Here is a 27,479-nt window from a genome sequence, read left to right on the forward strand (position 1 = left end):
CTTTCATGGCAACTTTAGGTGTCCATGATTTTCGGATTATTTATTATGTGGGAGTTTACTCTAGTTTTCAATACGTGCAAAGCATGCTAGAAGGGCTTGCACTTGTCAGTTCTTCTCTGTAATGTGGTGGAGGAGGTACTTTAGGGACCTTTCCATGGCTCAACATTTTCGATCTCTAAAAAATGACAGCAGACTTGTTCTCAGATTCTTATGTTATTTTTATTTCCTTAATCACCTATTCTTCACTTTTCAGTAAAGGTCTGGTGGTTCTGAGCAGCCTTCATTACTTCACCTCTTGTTCTTTTTTGCTTTCTTCAGTTCATGGCTCTTCATTATCACTGGTCTCCAGCACTTCTTCTCTTTACTCTACGGTAAGTGTTGACTGTTAAGAAAACGCTTTTGCCTTTGCCAAGCACACAAATGGTTAAATAGGTTGGCATTTACACAGAAGCCGCGCAATTAAATAAGGGTGTACTCTAAGCTCCTGCATACTGATAAGGTGGTGGGTGCTCTCCCAGCCCTTCTATGGCTCATTTGTATGTGCTTCCACTTGACTTTTATGTTCTCATTGTAATCAATGAGTGGATAGAAAACTGGATCTCATAAAACCCGATGGGCTATGACTCGGAATCCCGGAAACCATGTATCGTGATCCACCATAATCTTATAATACTGACCACTTTTCCTTGTTCAGTTCCCTGAGCCATGACTGGTAATTGTTCTATGGTATCTTCTCCATTTTCTTTCATAAGTTCATTTTTTGAGAAGATCACACCAAAGGGTAGAAGCGTAAAAGGCTTGGTGACTTTTTAAACTGTATCTTCTGAAAGAGTGTGATTTTAAAAACTTCATTTCTTAAGAGAGAAATGCCAGTGTATCAGCGTATTTTCCCAATGTGTGAAATTATATTTTGTTTTTGCCAAGATGAGTTTTCTGTCCACTTATTAAAATTTCATCATTTTCAAAAAGTCTACAGGCAGTTACGTTTTCCGAAAAGTTTCCTTCATCCTAGGTTAGAGCGGGGTATATTTTAGTTTATGAATCTCACTGAGTCTTGAGCACTATGAATAATCCCTAATCCTGTATCGAAAGGTTCATGAAAAGTTCAAAGCCTCAGCTGTCACTGAATAATTAAGCATTAAGGGCAATACTAATTTTTTCATTCGTTTTCATTAAGTTCAAATGTTATGGCCCTCTTTTTATATTTATTGCTTTAAAGTGTTACTCAAGATCAGACTCTCATTGGCAGAGGCAATATTTTTCTTATCATTTCTCCTTTTAATGATTAACATTGCCAATCGATTCTATGAATAATGAAATCACTGTTAGCATTTAGATAAATCTGCTGTTTTAGGCAAACAGATAAAGAAGTGAGAAATGTAAAAAGGTATCGGAAAAAACACAAAGAAATATGTCGTGTTCCTCCCATTGGGCCATTGCCACTGCTTGACGGGAGATATATTCTGACTTAAACCCTTGCAATTGAAGTCTCTATATAACATTAAAAGATGTAGCATCATTATAGTCATATTTTAAATATATAGAAAACAATACTTGGATAAGACACTACCTTCATGAAGCCTGAGAAAAACTCAAGAAGAAAAAGAGCATGGGTTGAGGAAAAACAGATGGCTAATTAGTATACAAGAGTCTAACAGACCTTTCTGTGGTAATAAAATTATTCTATACCTGTACTAGATTATACAGTAACCACTAGTCACATGTGGCTATTGAGTATTTGAATTGTGTATCGTATGACAAAGGAAGTGCATCTTTTATTTTAAGTAATTTGAATTTATATAGACACATGCCTTGTGGCTGCTATACTAGATATTACAGGTTTACAGGGAACAAAGGAGGTACATTTAAAAGATTATAGATTTATAGGAGCAGATGTCAAAATAATAGGGATAAATTAGAAAGTATAAATGAGAAGTATTAAGAGTACAATATGAAATAGGCACAGAGATGAAAATAAAGAAACTATACACACATATTTATGTGATGAAATAGACCCTCACGTTAAGTATGAAAAGAATGGATTAGGTGATCAAATCACATAAGAAGGTGATATTATTAGGAAATTAAGAAATTTAAATAGTTCTATTGGAAATGATGGAAATTATATAATTGAACTGACAGCCTGTAGTAAGACAATTAAAATAAATGCATATGTGGAGGAGTAATAAAGAGAAAAATCACAGGCGATAGAGGAGTCATTTCTGTCTCCAGTCCCCCATTATCATGCACTGATAGTTAATTGGCAATGAAGAGATATCTGTGAAAGTGCTTTGCAAACTATGAAGTGAAAAGTCAATTTATCATTTTTCTTCATGCCTCCTTAAGGACTCAGGATGAAGGATCAGTTGATTTACATTTTTGCCTGACTCTATCAGGAGTTATTGTGTGACATCAGGCAAGTTGCTAAATTTCTTTGGACTGTCCCTGCAACGTAAAGTTGGCAAACAGCAGCCAGACCTAGCCCATCTGTCCCAAGGGATTTCTGCAATAATTAGAGAAGATAAGGTTCATTACATACCATAAATTACAGCAAATTATAAACTGCATGGGAGCACCATTTATATCATAGTCTTTGTGATTTGCACCTTTTGAAGTTATGCCATGTGCAAGTAACACAGTTGTGCATGATATCCCTTCATAAAATAATTAGGGAACTTGCCGGCGGTCCAGTGGTTAGGACTCCGCACTTCCACCGCCAGAGGCCTGGGTTCAATCCCTGATTGGGGAACTAAAATCCCGCAAGCCACGCGGTGTGGAAAAAAAAAAAAAATTAAAGTGTTTAGGGGAAAAAGATTATTATTTTTTTTAAAGGACTATTAGACACTATTTGCTATTATGAGGCAATATACTGCTCTTCCTAACCATGACTATAAACAGTCTTTAACACCATCATTTATGCAACTTATAGAATTATATGTTTTGATTAAAAATATTAAACTAGGGCTTCCCTGGTGGTGCAGTGGTTGGGAGTCCGCCTGCCGATGCAGGGGACACGGGTTCGTGCCCCAGTCCGGGAAGATCCCACATGCCGCGGAGCGGCTGGGCCCGTGAGCCATGGCCGCTGGGCCTGCACGTCTGGAGCCTGTGCTCTGCAACGGGAGAGGCCACAACAGTGAGAGGCTTGCGTACCGCAAAAAAAAAAAAAAAAAAAAAAAATTAAACTAACAAAGATGACTTGTTGTATAGAACATTTACCTGTCAAATTACAATATAATAAATCCAATTGAAAGGATTGTTTCTTCACATATAACTCTTGAAGTCTCTACCAATTATAATTTGGTAAAATTTTCCAAAGTACCTTGTTATAAAGCTGAGTAAATCATCTTACAGAATTTTTGAGCAGAAAGATCCAGGGAGATTACACACTGGTTGGAAATCACAGAGCCAATCTGACCTGCCAAGCTGTTACCTGCCAAGCTGTTACCTGCAAACTTTGAGTTTGTGTGTTTGTTTTTAAATCTAAGCCAACACTGAAAAAATACGGAGTTTTACCTAAAAATTCAAATTTCTCAGTTCATTTTGAAAGTAATCGGAATATCTAGCAACACAGAAATGAAATTCCTCCAGGTTTACAGCATCGCCCCTTTTCGATGTTGGCATGTGAATTCAGGCAAGACCCAGCCTCCACCAATTCTCTTCCTGACACTGAAGCTGAGTTTGCACTGTTAGTTATTATTGTGCTGTTGCGTTTATTGCAGGAAAGAAATACTCCTCAGTATCCATACCTGTATGAAAAGTAGGGAAAACAGCTAACCTAGGAAGGCTGTGTGATTTTTTTTTAATACCCAGGGCTCTTTTTATTCTTTGTATGTCTAGTCCTGTTAAACATTTAAAATTTTGATCCTTGCAATAGATGTTTTCTGAGTGGCTGTATATTAAAAATTGTATTGACCCCGTTTTGTACTTGGAATCTAATTTGTATTGATTTAATCAGAGTGAGCGAGGGCTATGTTAGTTTATTGTGGAGCCCTTCAACATATTTCCTAACACATAGCTAATACTAAAGTAAACATTTTTTGATTAGTAAATTTGAAAGGATGAATGAATGACCAAGTAATGGCTTACAGAATAAAGAATCATCTAATATATTTTTATTTAGGCAAGGTGTTTTATATTGTTTACCACCCTTGAGGACATTGGGCCAGCTTCAAAACCATCATTTAAAAATGGCAAGTAATCATATTCCATCATAATGTCATCAATCCATGCCTAACCCACTGAAAGAAATATTAATATTCTGGCTCATTGCTTCAACTTTATGGTAACACCTACCCAGTATTGCCAACCACAGGATATGAAAGAAGGCAAAGATTAAAGAAAAAGTTAGTTCTGAAAAGTCAGCAAAGAGAAAAGTCATTCTGTACAGTATATATAGAATTAATATGTGATGGTTGTGCATGTAACTAGTGTAACTTATTCAGGGCTTTTTTAATGAAAAAATGTGATGACTGTCTTTCTTGACTATTTTTTTTAAATAGCATACAATGCTCTTTTCAATATGCAAGTTACTTACTGAGTATCAGTTCTGTATAATCCTAGCAAGCCTAGAAGCAGGATTTGGACAGAATAAACTGTCAGTAAATATGCAAAATACCAGGGAAACCAAATAGTCAAAGTTAATCATACCGTATGTCTCAAGGCAAACAACCTCCAGCTTTTGATCCATGAAATTTTTATCTTAAAATTCCTTCATTCTGTCTGATTCAAAAATCAAACTTTATATGAAACATTGAAATTATTATAACTTAAAAATATTGAATCTTCACTTTAAAAAGTTGAGATATAAAACATTAAAGCTTTATGTCAGAATTTGTTTTTAAAACAGTTTTCTTATAAAGGCTATTAGGATTCTACTAGTTAACCACTCTTCATTTAACCACTATATTAATAACTGTACATATTTTTTAAGAATAAAGAAAATATAAGATAGAAAAAAATCCAGTTTAGAAGAGATGCTTATGCATAAAAAATATCCTGAGGGTTAGTTTACTTTGTTTTAGTTTATGTTTTCTGGAGGAAAAGAAGAGATAAAAAATGGTTTAGGTACTTCTGTGTCAATTAATCAGGAAATGTCTCAAAAGGAGAGATAGGAGATAGGAGATTGTTTTTCAGCTTTGGATCTGCTCAAGGCAATGAACAGACTTGTAATGTTCAGCAATATTCTGCATTCTCCAGCTTTTTCCAGAATGAGGGAGCTTCCCAAATACAATGGCGCACATAATTCATTTTCTGGCATTTTGCAGCCCAACGTGAAGAAGAAAAACAGAGCTAGGAGTTTTCTACAGCTGAGGCCAAAACACCCCTCAAGGTCCTACAGCAGTGCTCATTTCCATTATCTGTGGAGCCGATGTTTGTCAGCCACTTTTATCACTGCCTTACCACTGGGGGTTTTAATGTTTTGCTGACTTGGAGCCCAATAAACTTATTTAATGATCATTAAGAAAAGCAAATAAAATAGAAACTAATCAGCAGATTTTCTGTGGTTGTCAGTATAGGTCAATATTTTTCCTCTAGTCTTATTTGGTATTCTTTATGATCTATATATCACAGAATAAAACTCCGACTCCTAGGTCTTGGCTAAAAATCTCTGTAATTTCATAGAGTATACATTTCCTAAAATCTGTATGAAAAAAAGATCTACTCTATTATTTTTTTCTGCACTCATATTTTTTAAAGTTTAATTTTATACCTTTTTGCTGTTTATGGTCTGGATCTTAGGGTAACACCATTTTTTAATTCTATCCTTTGCTTTCAAGACATAGTACATATCCATAAATCAAATAACTGATATTTTTTAAATACCGTTAGGTTTATATATAACGAAATATTCATTTGCAGTCCTACAGGTTCCTGTTTTTACTGCTTTAATTTAATAATATCATATATTTTACCATGTTCTTATGTTAGACCAAAATAACATTTTAAATACACAGTATAATTATTTTATTCTTTTATACTTGTAGAATGAATTGACACTAATTATTTATAGTTAAATTCTTTTTCCTTTTTTTCTTTTACAGGCTGAAGAAAAGGCTCATTCAGAGGTAAAAACCTTGTAGCATTTTTACATTTGACTGTTTTCGTTTACATTTATGATGAAATGAGTATTTCGACCACTAGAGGGCTCTATGATACAACCCATAACTCTCCAACACTGCTAATAGAAGTGACCCAGCTAGTGATAAATGGTCTTGGATATTTCCTCTTAAAAGAAAATGAAACGAAGTTTTTAGAAGCAAACTCTTTTCTCATGTTCTAGCTTGGAGTCTTAACTCAACATCTAATAAGTTGTCTCTAGTAGTAAGCACTTACAAATCTTTGATGGATGAATGAATGAATGTGTGGTCTATTATATTACAGTCTCTTCCCCCACTGCCTGTTAGACTAAGTGCATAGGACTAAGGCAAGTATTGAATTTGAGGCACTAGACCGCCACAACACAATTTACCAGTATCCCAACCCATCTATTATTTGGTGCCAGGACGTTGCTGCTTCTAATCACTTGATGTATACTGTAGTATATTGTTCTAATCACGTACATTTCACAAATATTTCATTGCAATCACGTACAAATCAGATTGCAGCCTGGAGAGAACATCATTTTTCTTTCCCTTTGTATAAGAGTTGTCCTGGCCAAGGAGAGCAGGGAGACTTTAATTAGGCCTTTATTCAAGGTGTGCTAATGACTATTTGATTGGTTTTACCATGAGCAAAGAAAAATGCATTGGTAACAGCCTCTGCAAAGGAACTCTTCCCTTTGAAGTTTTATTTTATTAGCCTTTTAAAGTAAAATTTGTGCTGTATTTTTAAAAAATTGAAAAAGTATAAATTATATCAGTTTTATCTTTGTAATTGCTAGACCAAAGGGTAAATACGGTTTTGAAAAACCTAAACTCTTTACATCTCACGGACATGGCAAAATTCTACCGTCGACCGCAATACGTATAGCTACTAAGGCATAGAAATACCGCGTCTGTTTGCCGTATTAGTAGTTATCCACCTCCCCTTTAATTATTTATGCCCCATAGTAGGTTATGGTTCTTTTTTAATGATTTATATTACTTTAAGGTTTCCTAGATTCTATTTTAAAGGAAATCTGATCATGTAATAGAGACTATTAATTTGAGAAAGCCTCTTTGAATTTGTATTGTTTTAAGAATAAAATAGATGTTCTCTGCTTTCTGGAACCATTTGCGGTCATCATCATTTGAATGCAGCTCAAATGCTCTTTGGGTCTGGGTGTGTCTCTTTTTTTAAAGGACAGGAGTCAAATGGAATCACATTTACTAAAATTATGTAAATGTCCCCTGTCTCTAATTCCAGTTTAAAGTTTAGTTCTTTTTTAGAGTTTTTTCAGTATTTACCACCATTTCTTCTCCACAAAAATTTAATGGGTAGGAAAAAAAAAAAAAAGACAGTTAATGAACTGTGTCAAGGTAGTGTGTCAAACTAAGGTAGTGTTTTGAAAGTAGTGTGTCAAACTAAGTTAGTGTTTTGAAAGTCTAACTACAACAATAGAAGACTTGTTTTTGAAGAAATGAGAATCATCAGAGTAGAATGTTTGGCACCTAAGTAACTAAAATCCCTTGAGACCAGAAGTATACTTGTAGACTTAGTCTCAGTTGCTTATAAATATCTTAACCTTACTAATCACTGTCTATATTTCATGGAGACATGAAACATGAAGATTAAACTGTGGAAAGTGCTTAAATTAAAATTTTAAGTATGATATATATACTCTCATCTTTTTCTGGTTCACTTTTATTTGAGTGTGGACCTAACCAAACAGGAAAACATTTTAGCATATTTATGTTGATGGTTTATCTAGCCATTTTTACAGTATTACTGATTTTTCCCCTCTGAAACTATGGATAATCTATAACAGCATTTCTGCCCAGAGCTCATAGTAACTCACTGAATAAAGGACATTATAACAAAGACTTGGGAAGGCTTCTCTAAGTGTTAGGAATTAAAACTCCAGCCAATAAAATTATTTTCAAATATGGAATCATTAAATGTTGAATTGGAGCCAAATTTCAGTGACTGCAGGATATTCTACAGCTTCTGAGAAGTTGCCAAAGTATAGGAAATAAAAATAAACATACCAAAAAATGGATAGAAAAATAAAAAGACCCAGAAAATATATATATGTATATTTACTGGGGGTAGGATGAGCTAATTATAGTATTGGCTTTTTTGGATTGAATTCTTAGTTTAAAGTTAAAATCTACTAGCATATTGATTTGATTTTTTTTTAATTACATTCAGCAAATCCATAAACTACGGAGAGAGCTTGTTGCATCACAAGAAAAAGTTGCCACTCTCACATCTCAACTTTCAGCAAATGTAAGTCACTTTTGATTTTTTTTGATATATTAAAACAGATGTTTATATAGTAAATGGGATAATTTTAGTAACAGACTCACAAACTTTAAATGTCCAAAATTATACAGACTTTAGGTCACTAAATAGTGGGACTTTCCTGCACTCTGGGTAATCAAACGTAAATCCACATTGATGAGGAATCACAATGTGGTTAAAGTGGCTTTTTGTTTCATGTAAAGTTGGAAACATTAGTAAAAGCTACAAGTCTTATTTCTTTTCTTATTTCTCATTGTTACCAAAGCCCAGCCCCACATACGTAAGACTTTCTTCAGCTCCAAGACAATGAGGGGTTGACAGTGATTAACTGTGGAGTATAAAAAATTCTTGTGCCCTGTCTCCTTCAGCACAATTTATTGGACAATTAGTTAAGCAGCCAGTTAATTCTCTAAATTTGGGTTTCTTAGCTATATTATAAATGAGCTAGAGTTCTCTCAAAAACCTTGGTAGCCTCCTTATAGCAGTTAAAGCAGCTGAGGATCGCAAAAAATGATGATGGCAAAAACCATCAGTTATATTAACATTTACTGAAGATCCTTCAGTGTGCCCCGGAGTATACTCAGAGTAGGAGCAGAAATAAAGGCGAACATGTGGCATTGTGCCTGGCCCTAGGGAACAACAGTGTTAGAAGCAGCAGTGAGGGGTGAGGAAGCTCCCGCTATTTTGCCATATGTCCTGACACCTTCACTCGACATCAGTCTGCTCACTTCCACCGGGTGGCTTTGAGCCTGTTCCTGCCTCACCACTCTGCTCTTCGTGGAGTTCTTCCATCTGCTCAGCAAAGCTTAACACAGCAAGAGTGAGCAAATGTGGGCTCACTGGGTATGATTTAAATAAGAGATTTTTTTTTTTTTTTCGGTACGCGGGCCTCTCACTGTTGTGGCCTCTCCCGTTGCGGAGCACAGGCTCCGGACGCGCAGGCTCAGCGGCCATGGCTCACAGGCCCAGCCGCTCCGCGGCATGTGGGATCTTCCCGGACCGGGGCCCGAACCCGCGTTCCCTGCATCGGCAGGCGGACCCCCAACCACTGCGCCACCAGGGAAGCCCTAAATAAGACATATTTTAAGAATAAAAGTTATTGTGCAATATTTTGAGTTGGCAAAAAGTTTGTTTGGGTTTTTCCGTACCATCAATAACCCAAACGAATTTTTTGGCCAATCCAGTACCTTCCACAGTATATAAGTAAGTCATTTCACTCACAATGCATTCATTTTAGCACTGTTTTTGAATTGACTTTATCTTTTTAACTTTGGGAGAATCAAATGTATTTGGGATTGGCTATTTTTATTTTTTATAGATGTTGTCAGGGGATTCTTAAAATAATAGCAGGTTTTAGAGAACTGTTTAGACAATACTGGAAGAGAACAGTATTATTTAACCCATATTTTTTGTCTAAGAATAATTCTTAAATAGTTCAGAAGCCACTGTAAATTTTATACTATAGGCTATATGTATAGTAGTATAAAGCACTCCTGTCTAGATCCCTGAATTTGTACCCAGAGGACATATTGCAGTGTAAAAGCCGGAACACACTGGGTTGTGTTTGTCTGCAATGAGGAAGGCTCAATGACAGACCCTATGCGCTGGATAGTAAAGATATAAATGTCTTGAACGATTACTCAGAGTTTTGTTTTATTTTGTAAATGTCTCTTGCATGGACTTACATATCAGTTGTTGGATTAATAAACAGCTGCTATACATAATGGAATTTGGGCTTTTACCCAATAATGTTTATACTGTCTCCATTTAAAAAGTCATACGGTTGACCCTTGAACAACACGTGTTTGAACTGTGCAGGTCCACTTATGCATGGATATTTTAAAAATCTGCATGTAAGTGGATCCACACATTTCTAAATATCTGCATATAACTGGACCCGCGTAGTTCAAACCCGTGTTGTTTAAGGGTCAACCATACGCAATCCATGGTTGGTTGAACCCCTGGATGTGGAGCTCACAGATGCAGAGGGCGAACTATGGGACTTGAACATCCATGGATTTTGGTCCTGGAACCAATCTCCCACAGATACCAAGGGACAAATGTACATGTATATTGTATTAAAAAGAAAAACTGAAATTAAAAGAAGTGTTTAATAAAAGATATATATTCGTTTTTCCCTCTGAGATTCCCATTCCCATTCTTGATTATTGATTTCTTGTGTTTCCTTTCAACATTGTTCTTCTGTATACCCCTGAATACATATATACAGTACACATTTGCAAAGGCTTATACACACACACACACACACACACACACACACACACACAGAAGGAGCCAAGTTCTAACATAGGAGGACAGTCCTGGGGGACAACTTGATGCCATTGTTTGGAAAGGTACCAAACATTTTACAAAGATGTCAGCCATTGGCTATCTGCCACTTGTCTCAAGTCATGCATGCCACACTATTTTCACTGTTGTGTTTTCACGACTATGGACTATGTATTCTCAGCTGGGCATTGATATGATCGTCAAAGCATGAATAGTGTTTCTTATGGTGGGAAAAAAAAAGTACTCTTTTTTTTTTAAAGTACTCTTTTTATGCATAAAGCACAGATATATACAGAGTACATAAACAGGTATCCAGCATATCTGTGATATTAAAATGGCCATGGAGGAAGGGGACAATTAGGAAAAAAAAAAATCTATAATGTCTCCCTAGGGGATGATAAAGAAAAAAAAGTAAGAAACATAAAATTAGAAAAATCGGTGCCAAACTGATAAATTTGTTTAAAAAGTGCTAGTCTTGGAAAAACTATCCAAATATCTCCAGCCTTCCCTGTCCACATCTGTGTTATCATTAGTAGTACATTTTACGCGTGGATGGGAGCTTAATATATATCCTATTTGATATGTTCTTCTTCTTCTTTTTTTTTTTTTTACTTTATAATGCATTTTAGAAATATTCTCAAATCACCTCAGACCCACACAGAAACCTGTACATAGCAACTTTATTTTTTAATAGTGCAAAAATTGGAAACAACCAAAATGTCTCTTAATAGGTCCATGGATAAACAAACTCCGATAGATACATCCATACCATGGACTGCCACTCAGCAGTAAAATTAAATAACTATTAATACACACAGCAACTTGGATGGATCTCAAGTGCATTAAGCTTAGTGAAAAAAAGACCAATTTTAAAAGGTCGCATACTATATAATTCCATTTATTCAACATTCTCAAATGACAAAATTATAGAAATGAAGAACAACTTAGTGGTTGCCAGGGTTTAAGGAAGGTGGTCACCTCTCTCCTGAGAGTGGGCGTAACTATAAAGGGTAGCAATAGGAACAGCTTTGTGGTGATGAAAGGTGGTTATTTACATGTGTGAATCTTCATATGTGTACCAATAATGAATTTCTGGTTTTGATATTATACTATAATTTTATAAAATGTAACCATTGAGGCAAACTGAATAAAGGGGTACAAGAGTCCTCTCTGTACTCTCTTTGAAACTTCTTGCGAATCTATAATTATTTCAAGTTTAAAAATTAAACACCTAAAGATCTATCACAATTTTTTAAAGTGATGTCTAGTTTTTAATTTCTTGGGAATTTAAATCTTATTTCACCATTTAGTGCTTTTTTTATTCGGTGGTGATATGGATTGTTACAGCTTTTTACCATCAGATAAATGTATTGCTGAAACCGTCAAAAGATAAAAGTCAGAAGATTCAGGTAATGAAGATATATATTATCTTCTATTCTTTTACAAAGCAGTTTATCAAAATTTACTTTAAAACTATTGCAGTAACTACGAACTTGTGTAAGTGGATGCCTGTATAAATGTTTATAAAATAATTTTAAGGTCAGTCCTATTTTAAACATTTAATAGTATCATTATAATTACTAGGGATGGAGTCTTGTATATTTATGTTCCTTTGTATCTTTAAGGATATAATCTCCTTTACACATTCAGAAATTTGAATTATTTATAAGGCGCAAACCATCTTGAACTCATTCTCTTTAGCACTTAGTTTAAAATGTCACTTTAGATTCCGTGCACCATTATAAGTCATCAAAGGATTTACTTGAGAAAACACTTGGTTTCTCAGTTCTAAGAAATACTGCATTTAAATTTCATTCAGAGTGTGTTTCACGTCATTGCCTCTGAGTTAACATTTGTTGATGTATGTAATATATGCATATATTTTAATATACTTGTACAGAAATGAAATCAATTATAAGACTGAAAAGTTTTTCTGTCGAGTTTCTTCAATGTAAGTGAAAAATTTTTTTTAATCTTGTACATTTCCTGTTTGGAGGTAAAGATATGCCTTTTATTTATTATTTTATACAGACCACGAGTAAACTTTTTACTTTTTGGTGAAATGGGATCACCACAATGACCATTGTTGTATAGAAGTGTAATAGCCATGATTTATAAAGACAAATTACAATGTTTGGTTCTGTAGAAAATATCATTAACTGTTATTATTATCATTTATTTAGTAATCATTTTAAGATCCAGCTATTCAGTTTTACTCAATATATGAATAATTCTATCAGGACTTAATTGGTTTTCCTTAATTTGGGCTTTTGGGGTTTTTTTTCTTTTTGTAATTGATGTGTCACATGTTTGGACCTGGCAGCATGATTATATTTATATGGAGTCCAGACAATAATCTGTGTTTTAATATTTAAATTTGAAACATCTGTTTCTCTGCTTTTTCTCCCCCTTTGTTAAAAGGGGCAGTGGTAAGTCAGAAAGTTATTCAGTCAGCTCACCTCTCATTTGCCTGACAGAATATGACCTCCATTCAGTAGAAGGTACGCTGAGCCTTTCCCTCCCCTTGCAAAGTTCTCTGAGCAGAGCTGCAGAAAGCCTGGGAAGCCTCTTTATAGAGCTGTGTCCACTAGGATGTCTGGAGAAAGGAGAGAGGGTATGTTGGCCAGCGCTATTGCCTGGCCTTCTTTGAATCAATACCCCACCAACAAACAGGAAGAGAACAGGAGCCCCACAGTCCAAGGCCCCCGGGAATGTATGGTCACATCAGACAGTCAGCCAGGTGCCCCCTGGCCTCTCACCCATACCTTCATGCTGCCAAGCCAGGTGGGATGCATTGAATGTATTTCTTACAAATCTCAGCCCTTAGGTGATCTGGAAATGGGCACTAAGGCTAGTTATTACTACCAGTTTTCAAAAACATCGCTGAATGAATGTGTAACCAAAAACAGTTTTTTTTGTTTTTTGTGTGTTTTGTTTTTTTGCCTTTCAGTGCATAAGTCTTTTAACCACAGATCTCTCAGGTGTTATTTTCCTTGGGATTGTGTCCTATATCTTTGCTCTATTTAATATTTTTATATAATCTGGCAGTTACTTTTGTTTTTCTACATCTCCTTCAAGGGAAAACTAGTTTGCACATAATTAACAATGACAGACACTGAAGGGACAATTTTATACAGTAAAACAAATATGAAATCTTATTTATGATAGTTTCAGAGTCATTTTCAGTTCATCTAACTATTGAATTTCAAATGTAAAGTCATCTATTTCTGTCTGTCTATCTAATCTGTCTATCTATCCCCGTATACATCTGTGTAAAGCGTATGTTTTATTCGGCTGATGGGCTGTCACTGAATTCTGAATGAACAAATGCAATGCAGGCATTTTTCATAATGATATTCCATCTTATTTTTTAGTACCACAGTTTTTTACATGTCTCTTCAGATTATGTTACGTGATTTCAAAACTAAAGACAATATGTATTAAAAATATTTTCCCTTAACTAGTATTCAGTCTTGTCTATTTTATTACCTTCACAGACTTCACCTAACACAAGTAGGGAATATTCATCAACATATTGATACAACTTTACTGTGGCTTGAAAATTACGCAGCTGCTAAGAGAAAAGTCAGTACCATGTAAACTATGATTAACACTCCCCCTAAAAATCCACAGGTCTTTTAAAGTTATCATTTTATAAAGTTTTTAGACAAGATATATTTTCCTATAGTTTAATCAGTCTTACATTCCATTTTTTTCTCCAGTAAGGTGACAAAGATTATCACTGGTATAAATGCCTTCCTTTATTTTACCTATTGTAGTGCCTTTCCATGAATCCAGTTGGTGCGAAAGTTGCCCTTTTATTAACTTCAAAGTAACAAAGCTATTATGATAAACGAAGTTAAGGGGGCATAAACTTAAAGCAGCATTTCACAAACATACTTTTAACAAACTTTTCACGGAGAACAATGTGACTCAAATTAAAATGTTCTTTTGTAACTAGTTATATATGTTCTTGTAAATAATTAATGAAGAGCAATTTTCCAAAGATTGAAAACTGACCTTCTATTGGTGAACATTTTATATTTACTCATAGATACCAAACATAAGCAATATATTTATGCAGCATATTCTTCACAGTCCTGCTTTCTTTGTCATATTTTTAATTCCTATTAAACTGATAAAATACGCACAGCTGGTAAAATGAAGCAATTTTCTATAAGTGTATACATTCAAGGACTCATTGTCCAACAATTAAACCTTACAGTTGTTTGGGAGAATTGAAACTTTTCAGTGTTATGTAGAGTCTTGCACTTCTTGTAGTGAATATTAACAAAGTTCTTCTATTTTAGAGGAAAACAAGCAATTTTAGCTTTAGAATTTAGTAACCCATTTTATCTTCATAGCAGGATTATTTTTAACAGTCTAAACTGGAATCAGCACTAATGGTCGTCACGGACAAATAAATTATAAATCACACAGAGCAGTGCTTTACAGCAAATTCTAACTCCTGCTGCACACCACATGGATGAATCTCAAAATACAATGTTAAGCAAAAGAAAACTGTCACCAAGAAAATCATGCCATGTGATTCCACTCGGATAGTTTTAAAAATAGGCCAAGCTAAAACATAGTGTTTAGGGATGCAAGCTTAAGTGGCCAAACTATATAGGGAAGCAAGAAAATAATTATAACACAGGTCACTCTAGTGGTTATCTTTTCGGAAGGGAGAGGGGACAGAGATGAGGAAGGGGCAAGGGAGGACTTCCAGGGTCTTCAAATCCTCTTTCTGAGTGCATGAGTATTCGCGACGATGAACCAGTGAGCTGTACATTTTCATTTTGTTCACCTTTAACATAGTGTGAAGGTTAAGTATAAGAGAAAGTGGGACATAACCTTATGCTAATTTCTGAGGGTACTAATTCTGATGTAATGACATTCCTTGTCATTGGAAACGTTTTGAACTATTAGATACGATTTGTTTTTTAAAAAGAGTGTTATTTATCTGATTAAACCTGCTAACAAACCTTGGAGTACAGTTCTCAAGGTCGTGAGTATGTGTGTGTCTGAGAGAGAGGGAAAGGAGGAAACAGGGAGAAGGGAGTGGAAAAGAATAGAGGCTTTTTTTGGTTATTTAAAAAAATTTTTTTATTGAAGTAGAGTTGATTTACAATGCTGTGCCAATCTCTGCTGTACAGCAAAGTGACTCAGTTATATAGAAATTCTTTTTTTATATTCTTTCCCATTATGGTTGATCACAGGATATTGAATAGTTCCCTGTGCTATACAATAGGACCTTGTTTTTTATCCATCCTATATATAGTAGTTTGCATCTGCTAACCCCAAACTCCCAGTCCTGCCCTCCCCCACCCCCCTCCGCCTTGGCAACCACAAGTCTGTTCTCTATGTCTGTGAGTCTGTTTCCGTTTTGTAGCTAGGTGGGAAAGAATAGAGTTTTACTTACTGATGGACTGGAGATTAATAGCATCTTCTATAAATCATCTTTCTCTATCTTATAGTGTCAGGAAAACAAAGGCATCCCAGGATGAGCTCAGAGCTAGGAACAAAGACACCTTTGTATCATGATGCTAATGGAAGGGACTTGTACATTCTAGCTGTTACCAATAATGGAATAAACTTCTGGCTGTTACTAATAATGAAATAAACTTCTAGCACCCTAATTCTTAGGACTCCTGTGATCCATTTGATAATAGGTACCTCAGCCTTTCAGCTCTGCTAGAGTTACAAGGCGATTTATTTTAATTGCATCCTCTCACTCCCTTCTCTCAAAAAAATCATCTTTTGGCAAATTTTCCCCCACACGTAGTTTATTATAGATGTAGGTTGTAAAACATTCTGTACTTGTATCTTTTTATGGTTGCGATAAAATTGGAGAACATACCTGTGGTTCTACATCAAGCCACAGTGAGAGGTTGACGTATCTCTTCATGCATAATATTCTGTGGGTCAAGCTGTTGCATGATAGCATGTCAATAGAAACTGGCCTATTTTAGAACTAGAATAAGATTTTCAAATACTTCTTAATCGTAAGAGTTACGGTTATGTACTGCAATATGTATAATTCTCTGAGATTTAAAATAAAACCCCAGAGCCACAAAAACTTAAATAAAATATAACTGAATATTATTTCTAGCTGGCCTACCTACATTTCCTTAGTGGAAGGGAAAAAAGTAGGAATAAAAGCCCTTTTTATTGAAAAGAGTTTGGAAAGTGAAGACAACTCTTTTCGATTCAATTCTTTGTTAGTAGAAAAAGAGGAAAGATAATGTTATAGCTGTCAGCAGATTTCCGGCACTTGGAAGAGAGCATCATTCCAATAGAGGAGCTAACAATATCTTCAAAGGTCATCACGCAGGTATAAGAATGAGGAACATTCGTCCATTGGGTATTGCCGCAACCTCCTCTTGGGCTTTGAGTCTAAAAACTTGGCAACTCAGAACTTTATCCAGTATTTTGGGTGTCAAATCCTCCATGATGTGCAAGTTAGAAGGTGTTTTTATTTGCAAAATAGCATTCCCTTTCAGAAGCTGAACTCATTAAATGTCAAGATTGAAACACTGATTTTTAAGCTGAAGTTTAGAAATAATAGATGAAGATGTGTGTTAACAGAGAGTCAGCACTGAAAGCCAGACATGGCAGTCATAGTATTTAAAGAGTAAGAATACCTGAAATTAAGTATTTTGTAAAGAGAAGGATTTTCATCCATCCACATAAGGTTCTGACATTTAAGATATGTTCCTTCCGTTTTGTTCACAGGCTCACCTCGTAGCAGCTTTTGAAAAGAGTTTAGGGAATATGACTGGCCGACTGCAAAGTCTAACCATGACAGCGGAACAGAAGGTATGTTCAGGAATTGCCACTGGGGCTTGAAATAAGATAGGAAGTTGCATAGGGTGTTTAAACAATACCTGAGATGCAGCTGCTTAGAAATAATACTGAGAGGATCCATTCTAAAGTAAATTGGAACAATGGCAAGATAATACCTTTTCTTTTCGGATTTTAATTTAAAGACATGATTCTGATTAACCTATATTGTAACACACACACACACACACACACACACACACACACACACACACACACACACATGTTCTTTTCAGGCAGTCTATTATTTTACTTCTGACTGGAACTATTGAAAGCATACCACATGTTAAGAAAAAGAAACAGGAGAAGAGTTAGAATATTCTAGGAATAATTTAACGCAGTTGATGAGAATTGCACTCTGACAAGAATTTTCACAAATTCTTGGTCTATAAGCCCAGTTATAGACCATGGCTGTGATCTGAGATACTCATGAAGAAGGCCTGAAATAGAGGTTAGGGCTCTGTAAAGTAAGGGGCCTTACGTTACAGTATCCACGAGACAAGGAACAGTCCTGCATGATTTTGGAGTAACAAGACCAGTTGGCATCTGGAGATGCTGTCTTTGAAGTAAAGCTAAGCTACATCAAAAGCTTTAAAACAAACCTGAAGGATTTTATGGAGTAGAAGAAGGAATGGTTTAAAAAAAAAAGCAACAGAGAATTTGGTTCACAAAGGCAGAAATATCAAAAGGTCCACACTGGATAGAAAGAATCTGGACACTTTCCATATGATGACCAGTAACTTACCTCCCTGCCATTAATTTGGTGGCCCTAACCTGAGTCCTTGGATGAGTGTCTAAAAAGTCTTTAAAATTGTGTGGAAACATTTGTAAAAATGGCATGTGTGCATAATATGAGCAGATTTCCATGGTTTTCATCTAATTTTCAAAGAGATCCATATCTAAATAGTTTTGGATAATTTCAACTGATGTAGAATCAGTTCCTATATCTTTCCATAGGGATGGCTTCGATTTTGGCTTCAGTTCTGTAAAGTATGGCTTTGGCTTTAAAGAACTAGCATGTGTTATTGAGTTTTGTCAGTTTACTACTTTTTTTAAAGTTAAAAAAACAAAACAAAACAAAACTGAACAGTCCAATTAAACCAAAAGAGAAAATCAAATATTCCTATAGTTGCCTGGTATAATTATAGAACTGTATTCTGTTTGCCCTTATCTTTCATTCTCCCATTTCGTAGCTCTCCCCCGCCCATGAAAGAGAACACTGTCCATCCCTGTCAAGCCTGTTCTGAAAGAGAAGATAACAAACTCCTTTGACCACATAAATTTTGTCTTAATCTTTTTGGGGGTGATACAATTTACCATTTCACTATGTAACATAAGAATTCAGCAAGTAGGATTACAAGGCCTTTTTAAGGGCATTCAGGTGGGAAAGATTATAAATGTTGGAGTCCAGTAGCCTCAAGTTTGAATCTCGGCGAGGTCTCTCAAGAGCTGGAGAATCTCCCTTTCGTAACCCTCAATTTTGTCATTATAGAAGTGGGAGTTATAATAACTACCTTGTAGAATCATTCTGAGGAGTGAGATACTGTAATATGTCACAGGTAGTGGATAGTCAACAAATGTTACCTTTCTTTATATTTCTCTCCTTTTTTTCCTTAAAAAATGTAAGATAAACCAAATTCATCATTGGTCATATGCCAGGCATATTGCTAGAAATCATGGTTAGTATTTAAGTCTCAATATCTTTAAGAAGTCAAAATTTATGTATTTTGCCTCTCCGTATTTCCTTCAGCTCTTTTTTATTTGTAGGCAAATTTCTCGTAGAAATTGGAAATATATACATGTTTGTTAATTTATAATGTCTATGAAAAATTCCTGAATATTTTAGAATACATCTCCATAATACAAAGAATTGTATAATTGTTGCACATTATCCTTGAAGTAACATTGCCAAAATTGTAAAGTTTTCTCAGAAGATATCATGATGTCTGCAATTGCCCTTGCCATTTTTTTAACTGAAAGTAGAATGGTTGCTCTTTTAATTGAAATATGTATACACACAAAACGATGCTTATTTTATTTATCAACATTAGGTTTTTTAACATTCACATTAGCATTGTATTTTATTAACAATGTTTATTTCATTATATTATTTATTTAACAATGTTTATTTTAGTAATCTGAGATTTATAACTTGCTTTTTTCCAGAGTGGTTTTGAGAACCTTATAAAGTTTATTGGATTATGATATAACACAATTCAATGACAGAATCTAGTGAAAACCAGTAGAGGAATGTATATAACAAGATACTTGAGCCTAGGTAATTACCACCCCAAAGTAGAAATTCACTGAACTGAATTGATTCTCAAGGAAGCTAAGGCACAAAGGGAGATTGCTTGGCATGTTTAGTTTTCATTTTCTGACCAGAAGAGCATAATTTAGATTGAAGAGACAAACTTTCAGACACTGAATTCAAGGACAAATTTATTGTAAAATTTCTTCAATTGGGGTCATGAAATAACAAAAGACAAAATCTCTGTTCAAATAGACATTTCTCTAAAAGCTGAGGGCATAACATTTAATCATATTTCAGGAAAGCCATTTTCTTCAGGGAGCTGAGATAAAAGGGCATATTGTTCTCTGGTGATCCAACAATCCTGGGAAAAAAGAGCAGAGAATATAAAGCAGAGGTTTTGAAATTCTGTTCTAGACTTCCAAGGTTCCTTTGTCCATTAGTCATGCACCAAAGTTATAATGAATTTCTATTGTGTATGAGATACTGTTCTAGCTACTGAGAATTCAGCAGTGAAATACACACACACATACACACACACATACTTATATCCTAGTTTATAACCGGTTATAATATAAAATAGAGTTTATATTCTAGTAGGTGACAGAATATGATAAAAATATAATTCAACTATATGGGAATTTCAGGTGAAGGTAAGGACTACTGAAAAATTTAAAGCTAAGAATGAGTATATTGGGAAGCAAGGTAGGATGCTAACACATGAAGAACCAAAGGCCAAGGTGGTTGCATGTGCTTGGGTATCTACTTAAGAAATAGATAAACTAGAAAAAAAAAAGAAAGAAAGAAAGAGATAAACTAAACTAGAACTCAGATCCAAGACTCCTGCTTCAGTGTGTGATTTTCAACAATCATATGGCATTAATAGCCTGAAAACTGTATCAAAATCTTAGTTAGGTTCATAGACCAAAATCACTCCCTTGAATAATGTTCTAAATTTTTTCCTTGCTTCCAGATGCCAAGTCACACCAATTCTCTTGCTAAATATATGTGCCAAAACACTGCTTTTATATGCTTGTAGCCTGGTAAAAATAAATAAACAAATAAAAATAAAAGAAAGAAAAGACATGTATGAATAACTCAGGAGGCAGAAAATATGAGGTGCAATTAGAAGTATAACAGGACAATGTCCTGAGTGTTCTCACAGAGAACCATTGCATTTTCACACTAGTTTTGGTGTGTGTGGGGGGTTGGGTTTTTTTTGTGTGGTTTTTTGTTTTGTTCTGTTTTTTATTGAAGTGTAGTTGATTTACAATGTTGTGTTAATTTCAGGTATACAGCAAAATGATTCAGTTATATATACAGTTATGGAATAGTTATATCTATTCTTTTTCAAATTCTTTTCTCTTCCAGGCTATTACAAAATATCGAGTATAATTCCCTATGCTATACAGCAGGTCCTTGTTTGTTATCTCTTTTTTATATGGTAATGTGTATATATTAATCCCAAACTCCTATTTTTTCCCTCCTCCCCTTTTCCCTTTAGTAACCATAAGTTTGTTTTCTATGTCTGTGGGTCTATTTACATTAGTTTTAGAGGAGAGGTGGCCAAGAGGAGCCTTGTCAGGCTCTGGGAGGATGAAAAAATTTAATTCAGGAGAGATGGAGGGCCGCTTGTCATAGAGGAAGGAACACCATGAGTGTGAACAGTAAGGAGGGAAATTATGGGAGACATTAAGGGAAAAAGAAGGAATGTGGAGGGAAATGTGGAACCAAGGCTTGAAGGATATCTAAGGAATCCGGTCCTTGGAAACAGGGAGCCATTCAAAGATTTCTGACACTAGGTTCACATGATAAAAGCTAGTTAATGAAGATCAGTCTAGCAGCATTTCCCAGTAGTTTAACAGCATTCCCTGTAGCTGCCAGAAGACCATGTGTTATGGAACAGTAAATCTATAAATAAGAGTAATTAAGATAATTGTCAGTAATGCTGCCCAGAGGGTGACATTATCTCTAGGTATCCCCTATACCTAAGGCTCAACAGATTGTGATGGTGACATAGTTTCATCAAGAATTTTACCTGGATTTCAGGTCCTTGTCCCTTAACTAGTACTTTTCCACCAAGATTCTTTAAAAGAATTAAGACCGAATGCCCTGAAGCATCTATTATATGTGATGAAACGGCTTCTTTCCAGTGCATCTAGAGTGGTACTAGCTACATACCATCCGTATCAGAAATGAAAAAATTGTCACTCAAATTATAGTTCAGGGTTTTATTTTCTTATGCTGCAATAAAGGTCATCAAAATGATAAGAATTCTGCAAATCTATATTTTTATGAATGAAATTTTTACACAACTACTGCTAAATCCTTGCAAATTTACTAAGACTATATACTCATTGACAACTAGAAGACTTTCAAATCACTTCCTTATATCTGTAGTGCCAGAGGCAATTAGAACATATGTTAAGGTGTGGTAGGTTAGTCTTGTTAGAAGGTCAGAGCATGACAGAGGAATATATTTTTGTTTGAGTAGTGGAGCTCAGATGTTGATTCTATGCTAACTATAAAGTCTAGGGTTTGCTCATTCTTACCTCTGTGAAACTACTTTTTTGGATGACTAGATGAATAGACACTTAAATGTTAAAACTTAGAAAATTCAAAACCAACTCTCTGGAAATAGATAATGTAGAAGCTAAAATTTTAGTTGAATTGTATCTTTACATTAACTCCTAGTTCAGGTTAAATATTTATCATCTAGAAGTGTTTTTAAAAATTTATCACTAGACTCAGAAAATATATTCATTAGCCTTTTACGGCATAGGATAATTTGAATCTGTAAGTTGCTTATGGATTCAAGTTACTTGTGCTACTGGGGTTTGATGAATTCAGTTCATTTAGTTAGAACCAGGGCTGGCCAGGTTCTTTCAGCAGAAAACTTCACAAAATTTCAAGACACATACGAAGGGGTGGAGAGTGGGGTGTGTTCAAAGCAACTATAGCTAGATAATGTGAGATTAACTGTGTCAGTGTGAGGAAGCAAAAGACTGGTTAAGTGGAACAATTTTAAGAGCCTTGCCTAGAAGGTCAAGTAGAAGGTCAGGCTGGTTGATGAGATTTGTTGCCAAGCTGTGAGATTGTCAATAAGGCCTGTGTCCAGGAGAAATTTGGAAAGAGGTCAGATATCGTTAGGAAGTTAGGTTGGAAAAACACGGAGCAACGCCAGTATTATGACACAGTATTTGATCATTTGATCACTTTACTTTGAAGCATTTCAAGTCTGACCTTGACAGCTTGTTTAGCCTCAGAGACATGTACAAAACAGTTAGAAGAGATACTGACTCCATCCAGCCTCTTTTACACAAGAAACTCACATGGACTACATTACTGGAATCTCATGTGGTCAGCCTATGTTTGGGGCATCGTTATCTTGAATGGCTCATTGTAGGTAAATGAAATTTGAGTTCGGTTCTCACGTTTTAAAGTATCATTTTTGAAAAGTGGAAAATATCAATAAAATATTATCTGATCATCTTATTCCCAAGACCCTCTGAAGAGTTACTCCAGCCCCAATCTTCTCTTTGGGAGAAGAGTAGGAAACTGAAAACTACTAAATTAGAGGAACAAACTTCAAATTCATCTCTTGATGGTATCTACATTTTCCAGGTTCTTTCTGAAGGTTTAATAGGGATTCTCAAAACTTAAGTTATCTTCTATTAGGTCACCTTTAAAATGAAAAGACTATGTGAAAATATTTCAGATTATCAAACGATTTTATAGTTGGTTTTCTCTGGAACTCACTTCTAATTATTTTTCTAATCCACACTCCCTGCCACGGCCAAAACTAAAGCAGGGAGACCATAGTTGTCCTTGGCAGCAGCACTGCAAGCTCCATGATTATAGACATCTTAGAGAATATGTACCTTAAAAATAAATGTGAGCAATCAGCTATAATTACAAAGGGGAAAAAAGGAAGGCTAGAAATAAACTATTTAGAAATTTCTTTCTTAGTCCAGTTTTCATTCTAAAATTCTTTATATTCATAGCTATACACTTTTGGAAAAGAGAGAAAGGAAAACCCACTTTGTTGCCATCCAAAGGAAGTGATTCCACTGATTTAGCCACATTGAGACTTTCAGTTTATAATGAATAATAAAGTTATTGACGTTTTTAGTATATAGCATCCTAAGTGATCACACACCCTCTTGTTAAAATATGCAGTAGAGTTGAAGTTTTACATCATTCTTTGAAGGGAAGAAACACCTGTTTAACATAGACCAGACATTTGGACAAAATCGTCCCAGCATTTACTGAGATCAGATCATAAATCAGGTGAAAAGATAAACTCTTCGACAGATAAATAAGCTGAATGCATTAAATGGTCTGGATGCATAGAGAAGGAACCTGTTCATTTTTCCTCAAAGGAAAACTAAGAGGTGTCATGTGGATGGAGACGTGTCACCATGGCCCTTAAGGGTGAAGGATATTCAAAGCACAGGAGGAAATCACGTGGAAAGACTCAGAGAAAGAGATAGTGCTAGTTTGAATGATGGTGAGGGTGGATCTCATTAACTGAAGTAAGAAAAAAGGAAGGGACTTTTGCAGATATGGAGAGATAACTAGTTCAGGTTTAACAGACTATCAGTGTAGAATTTAACTATCTTTGTGTTTTTAATTTTTTAATTTAATTTTTTTATACAGCAGGTTCTTATTAGTCATCAGTTTTATACACATCAGTATATACATGTCAATCCCAATTCATCCCATCATGACCCCAAACCCCTGCTGCTTCACCCCCTTGGTGTCCATACATATGTTCCCTACATCTGTGTCTCAACTTCATCCTAGAACACCGGTTCATCTGTACCATTTTTCTAGGTTCCACATATATGCGTTGATATATGATATTTGTTTTTCTCTTTCTGAATTACTTCACTCTGTATGACAGATGTTAGATGCATCCATGTCTCAACAAATGACCTAATTTCATTCCTTTTTATGGCTGAGTAATATTCCATTGTATATATGTACCACATCTTCTTTATCTACTCATCTGTCGATGGGCATTTAGGTTGCTTCCATGACCTGGCTATTGTAAATAGTGCTGCAGTGAACGCTGGGGCTCATGTGTCTTTTTGAATTATGGTCTTCTCTGGGTATATGCACAGTAGTGGGATTGCTGGATCATATGGTAGTTCTATTTTTAGTTTTTTAAGGAACCTCCATACTGTTCTCCGTAGTGGCTGTATCAATTTACATTCCCAACAACAGTGCAAGAGGGTTCCCTTTTCTCCACACCCTCTCCAGCATTTGTTGTTTGTAGATTTTCTGATGATGTCCATTCTAATTGGTGTGAGGTGATACCTCATTGTAGTTTTGATTTGCATTTCCCTATAATTAGGGATGTTGAGCAGCTTTTCATGTACGTATGTCTTCTTTGGAGAAATGTCTCTTTAGGTCTTCTGCCCATTTTTGGATTGGGTTGTTTGTTTTTTTAATATTGAGCTGCATGAGCTGTTTATATATTTTGGAGATTAATCCTTTGTCCGTTGATTCGTTTGCAAATACTTCCTCCCATTCTGAAGGTTGTCTTTTCGTCTTGTTTATGGTTTCCTTTGCTGTGCAGAAGCTTTTAAGTTTCTTTAGGTCCCATTTGTTTATTTTTGTTTTTATTTCCATTACTCTAGGAGGTGGATCAAAAAAGATCTTGCTGTGATTTATGTCAAAGAGTGTTCTTCCTATGTTTTCCTCTAAGAGTTTTATAGTGTCCAGTCTTACATGTAGGTTTGTAATCCATTTTCAGTTTATTTTTGTGTATGGTGTTAGGGAGTGTTCTAATTTCATTCTTTTACATGTAGATATCCAGTTTTCCCAGCACCACTTATAGAAGAGACTGTCTTTTCTCCATTGTATATCCTTGCCTCCTTTGTCATAGATTAGTTGACCATAGGTGCATGGGTTTATCTCTGGGCTTTCTATCTTGTTCCATTGATCTATGTTTCTGTTTTTGTGCCAGTACCATATTTTCTTGATTACTGTAGCTTTGTAGTATAGTCTGAAGTCAGGGAGTCTGATTCCTCCAGCTCCAGGACTGCTTTGGCTATTCGGGGTCTTTTGTGTTTCCATACAAATTTTAAGATTTTTTGTTCTAGTTCTGTAAAAATGCCATTGGTGATTTGATAGGGATTGCATTGAATCTGTAGATTGCTTTGGGTAGTATAGTCATTTTCACAATATTGATTCTTCCAATCCAAGAACATGGTAGATCTCTCCATCTGTTGGTATCATCTTTAATTTCTTTTATCAGTGTCTTATAGTTTTCTGCTTACAGGTCTTTTGTCTCCCTAAGTAGATTTATTCCTAGGTATTTTATTCTTTTTGTTGCAATGGTAAATGGGAGTGTTTCCTTAATTTCTCTTTCAGATTTTTCATCATTAGTGTGTAGGAATGCAAGAGATTTCTGTGCATTAATTTTGTATCCTGCAACTTTACCAAATTCATTGATTAGCTCTAGTAGTTTTCTGGTGACATCTTTAGGATTCTCTATGTATAGTATCATGTCATCTGCAAACAGTGACAGTTTTACTTCTTCTTTTCCAATTTGTATTCCTTTTATTTCTTTTTCTTCTCTGATTGCCATGGCTAGGACTTCCAAAACTATGTTGAATAATAGTGGTGAGAGTGGACATCGTTGTGTTGTTCCTGATCTTAGAGGAAATGCTTTCAGTTTTTCACCATTGAGAATGATGTTTGCTGTGGGTTTGTCGAATATGGCCTTTACTATGTTGAGGTAGGTTCCCTCTATGCCCACTTTCTGGAGAGTTTTTATCATAAATGGGTGTTGAATTTTGTCAGAAGCCTTTTCTGCATCTATTGAGATGATCATATGGTTTTTATTTTTCAATTTGTTAATATGGTGTATCACATTGATTGGTTTGCATATATTGAAGAATCCTTGCATCCCTGGGATAAATCCCACTTGATCATGGTGTATGAGCCTTTTAATGTGTTGTTGGATTCTGTTTGCTAATATTTTGTTGAGGATTTTTCCATCTATATTCATGAGTGATATTGGTATATAATTTTCTTTTTTTGTAGTATCTTTGTCTGGTTTTCATATCAGGGTGATGGTGGCCTCATAGAATGAATTTGGGAGTGTTCCTTCCTCCGCAATATTTTGGAAGAGTTTGAGAAGGATGGGTGTTAGCTCTTTTCTAAATGTTTGATAGAATTCACCTGTGAAGCCATCTGGTCCTGGACTTTTGTTTGTTGGAAGATTTTTAATCACAGTTTCAATTTCATTATTTGTGATTGGGTTGTTCATAGTTTCCATTTCTTCTTGATTCAGTCTTGGAAGGTTATACCTCTCTAAGAATTTGTCCATTTCTTCCAGATTCTCCATTTTATTGACATAGAGTTGTTGTAGTGTTCTCTTAGGATGCCTTGTGTTTCTGCGTTGTGTTGTAACTTCTTTTTCACTTGTAATTTTATTGATTTGAGTACTCGCCCTCTTTTTCTTGATGAGTCTGGCTAATGGATTATCAGTATTGTTTATCTTCTCAAAGAACCAGCTTTGAGTTTTACTGATCTTTGCTATTGTTTTCTCTGCTTCTATTTCATTTATTTCTGCTCTGATCTTTATGATTTCTTTCCTTCTGCTAACTTTGGGTTTTGTTTGCTCTTCTTTCTCTAGTTCCTTTAGGTGTAAGGTTAGATTGTTTACTTGAGATTTTTCTTGTTTCTTGAGGTAGGCTTG

At 35.2% G+C, this 27,479-nt stretch overlaps 1 protein-coding gene across 3 annotated transcripts in view; it reads left to right on the plus strand.

Annotated features, from left to right (window-relative positions):
* NAV3 (neuron navigator 3) overlaps positions 1 to 27,479 on the plus strand; it is a gene marked incomplete at its 3' end in the record, with an annotated part of 362,964 nt that overhangs the window by 292,568 nt on the left and 42,917 nt on the right. For all 3 annotated transcript variants that reach the window (XM_082850415.1, XM_082850416.1, XM_082850417.1), the window contains exons 20-23: positions 319 to 371; positions 6,042 to 6,065; positions 8,290 to 8,367; positions 17,407 to 17,490. In XM_082850415.1, coding sequence (XP_082706541.1) covers positions 319 to 371; positions 6,042 to 6,065; positions 8,290 to 8,367; positions 17,407 to 17,490 — 239 coding nt within the window. The remainder of the gene's footprint in view (positions 1 to 318; positions 372 to 6,041; positions 6,066 to 8,289; positions 8,368 to 17,406; positions 17,491 to 27,479) is intronic.

Source organism: Leucopleurus acutus (genome assembly GCF_964270905.1).
Source record: "Leucopleurus acutus genome assembly, chromosome: 11".
Classification (NCBI taxonomy): Eukaryota; Metazoa; Chordata; class Mammalia; order Artiodactyla; family Delphinidae; genus Leucopleurus; species Leucopleurus acutus.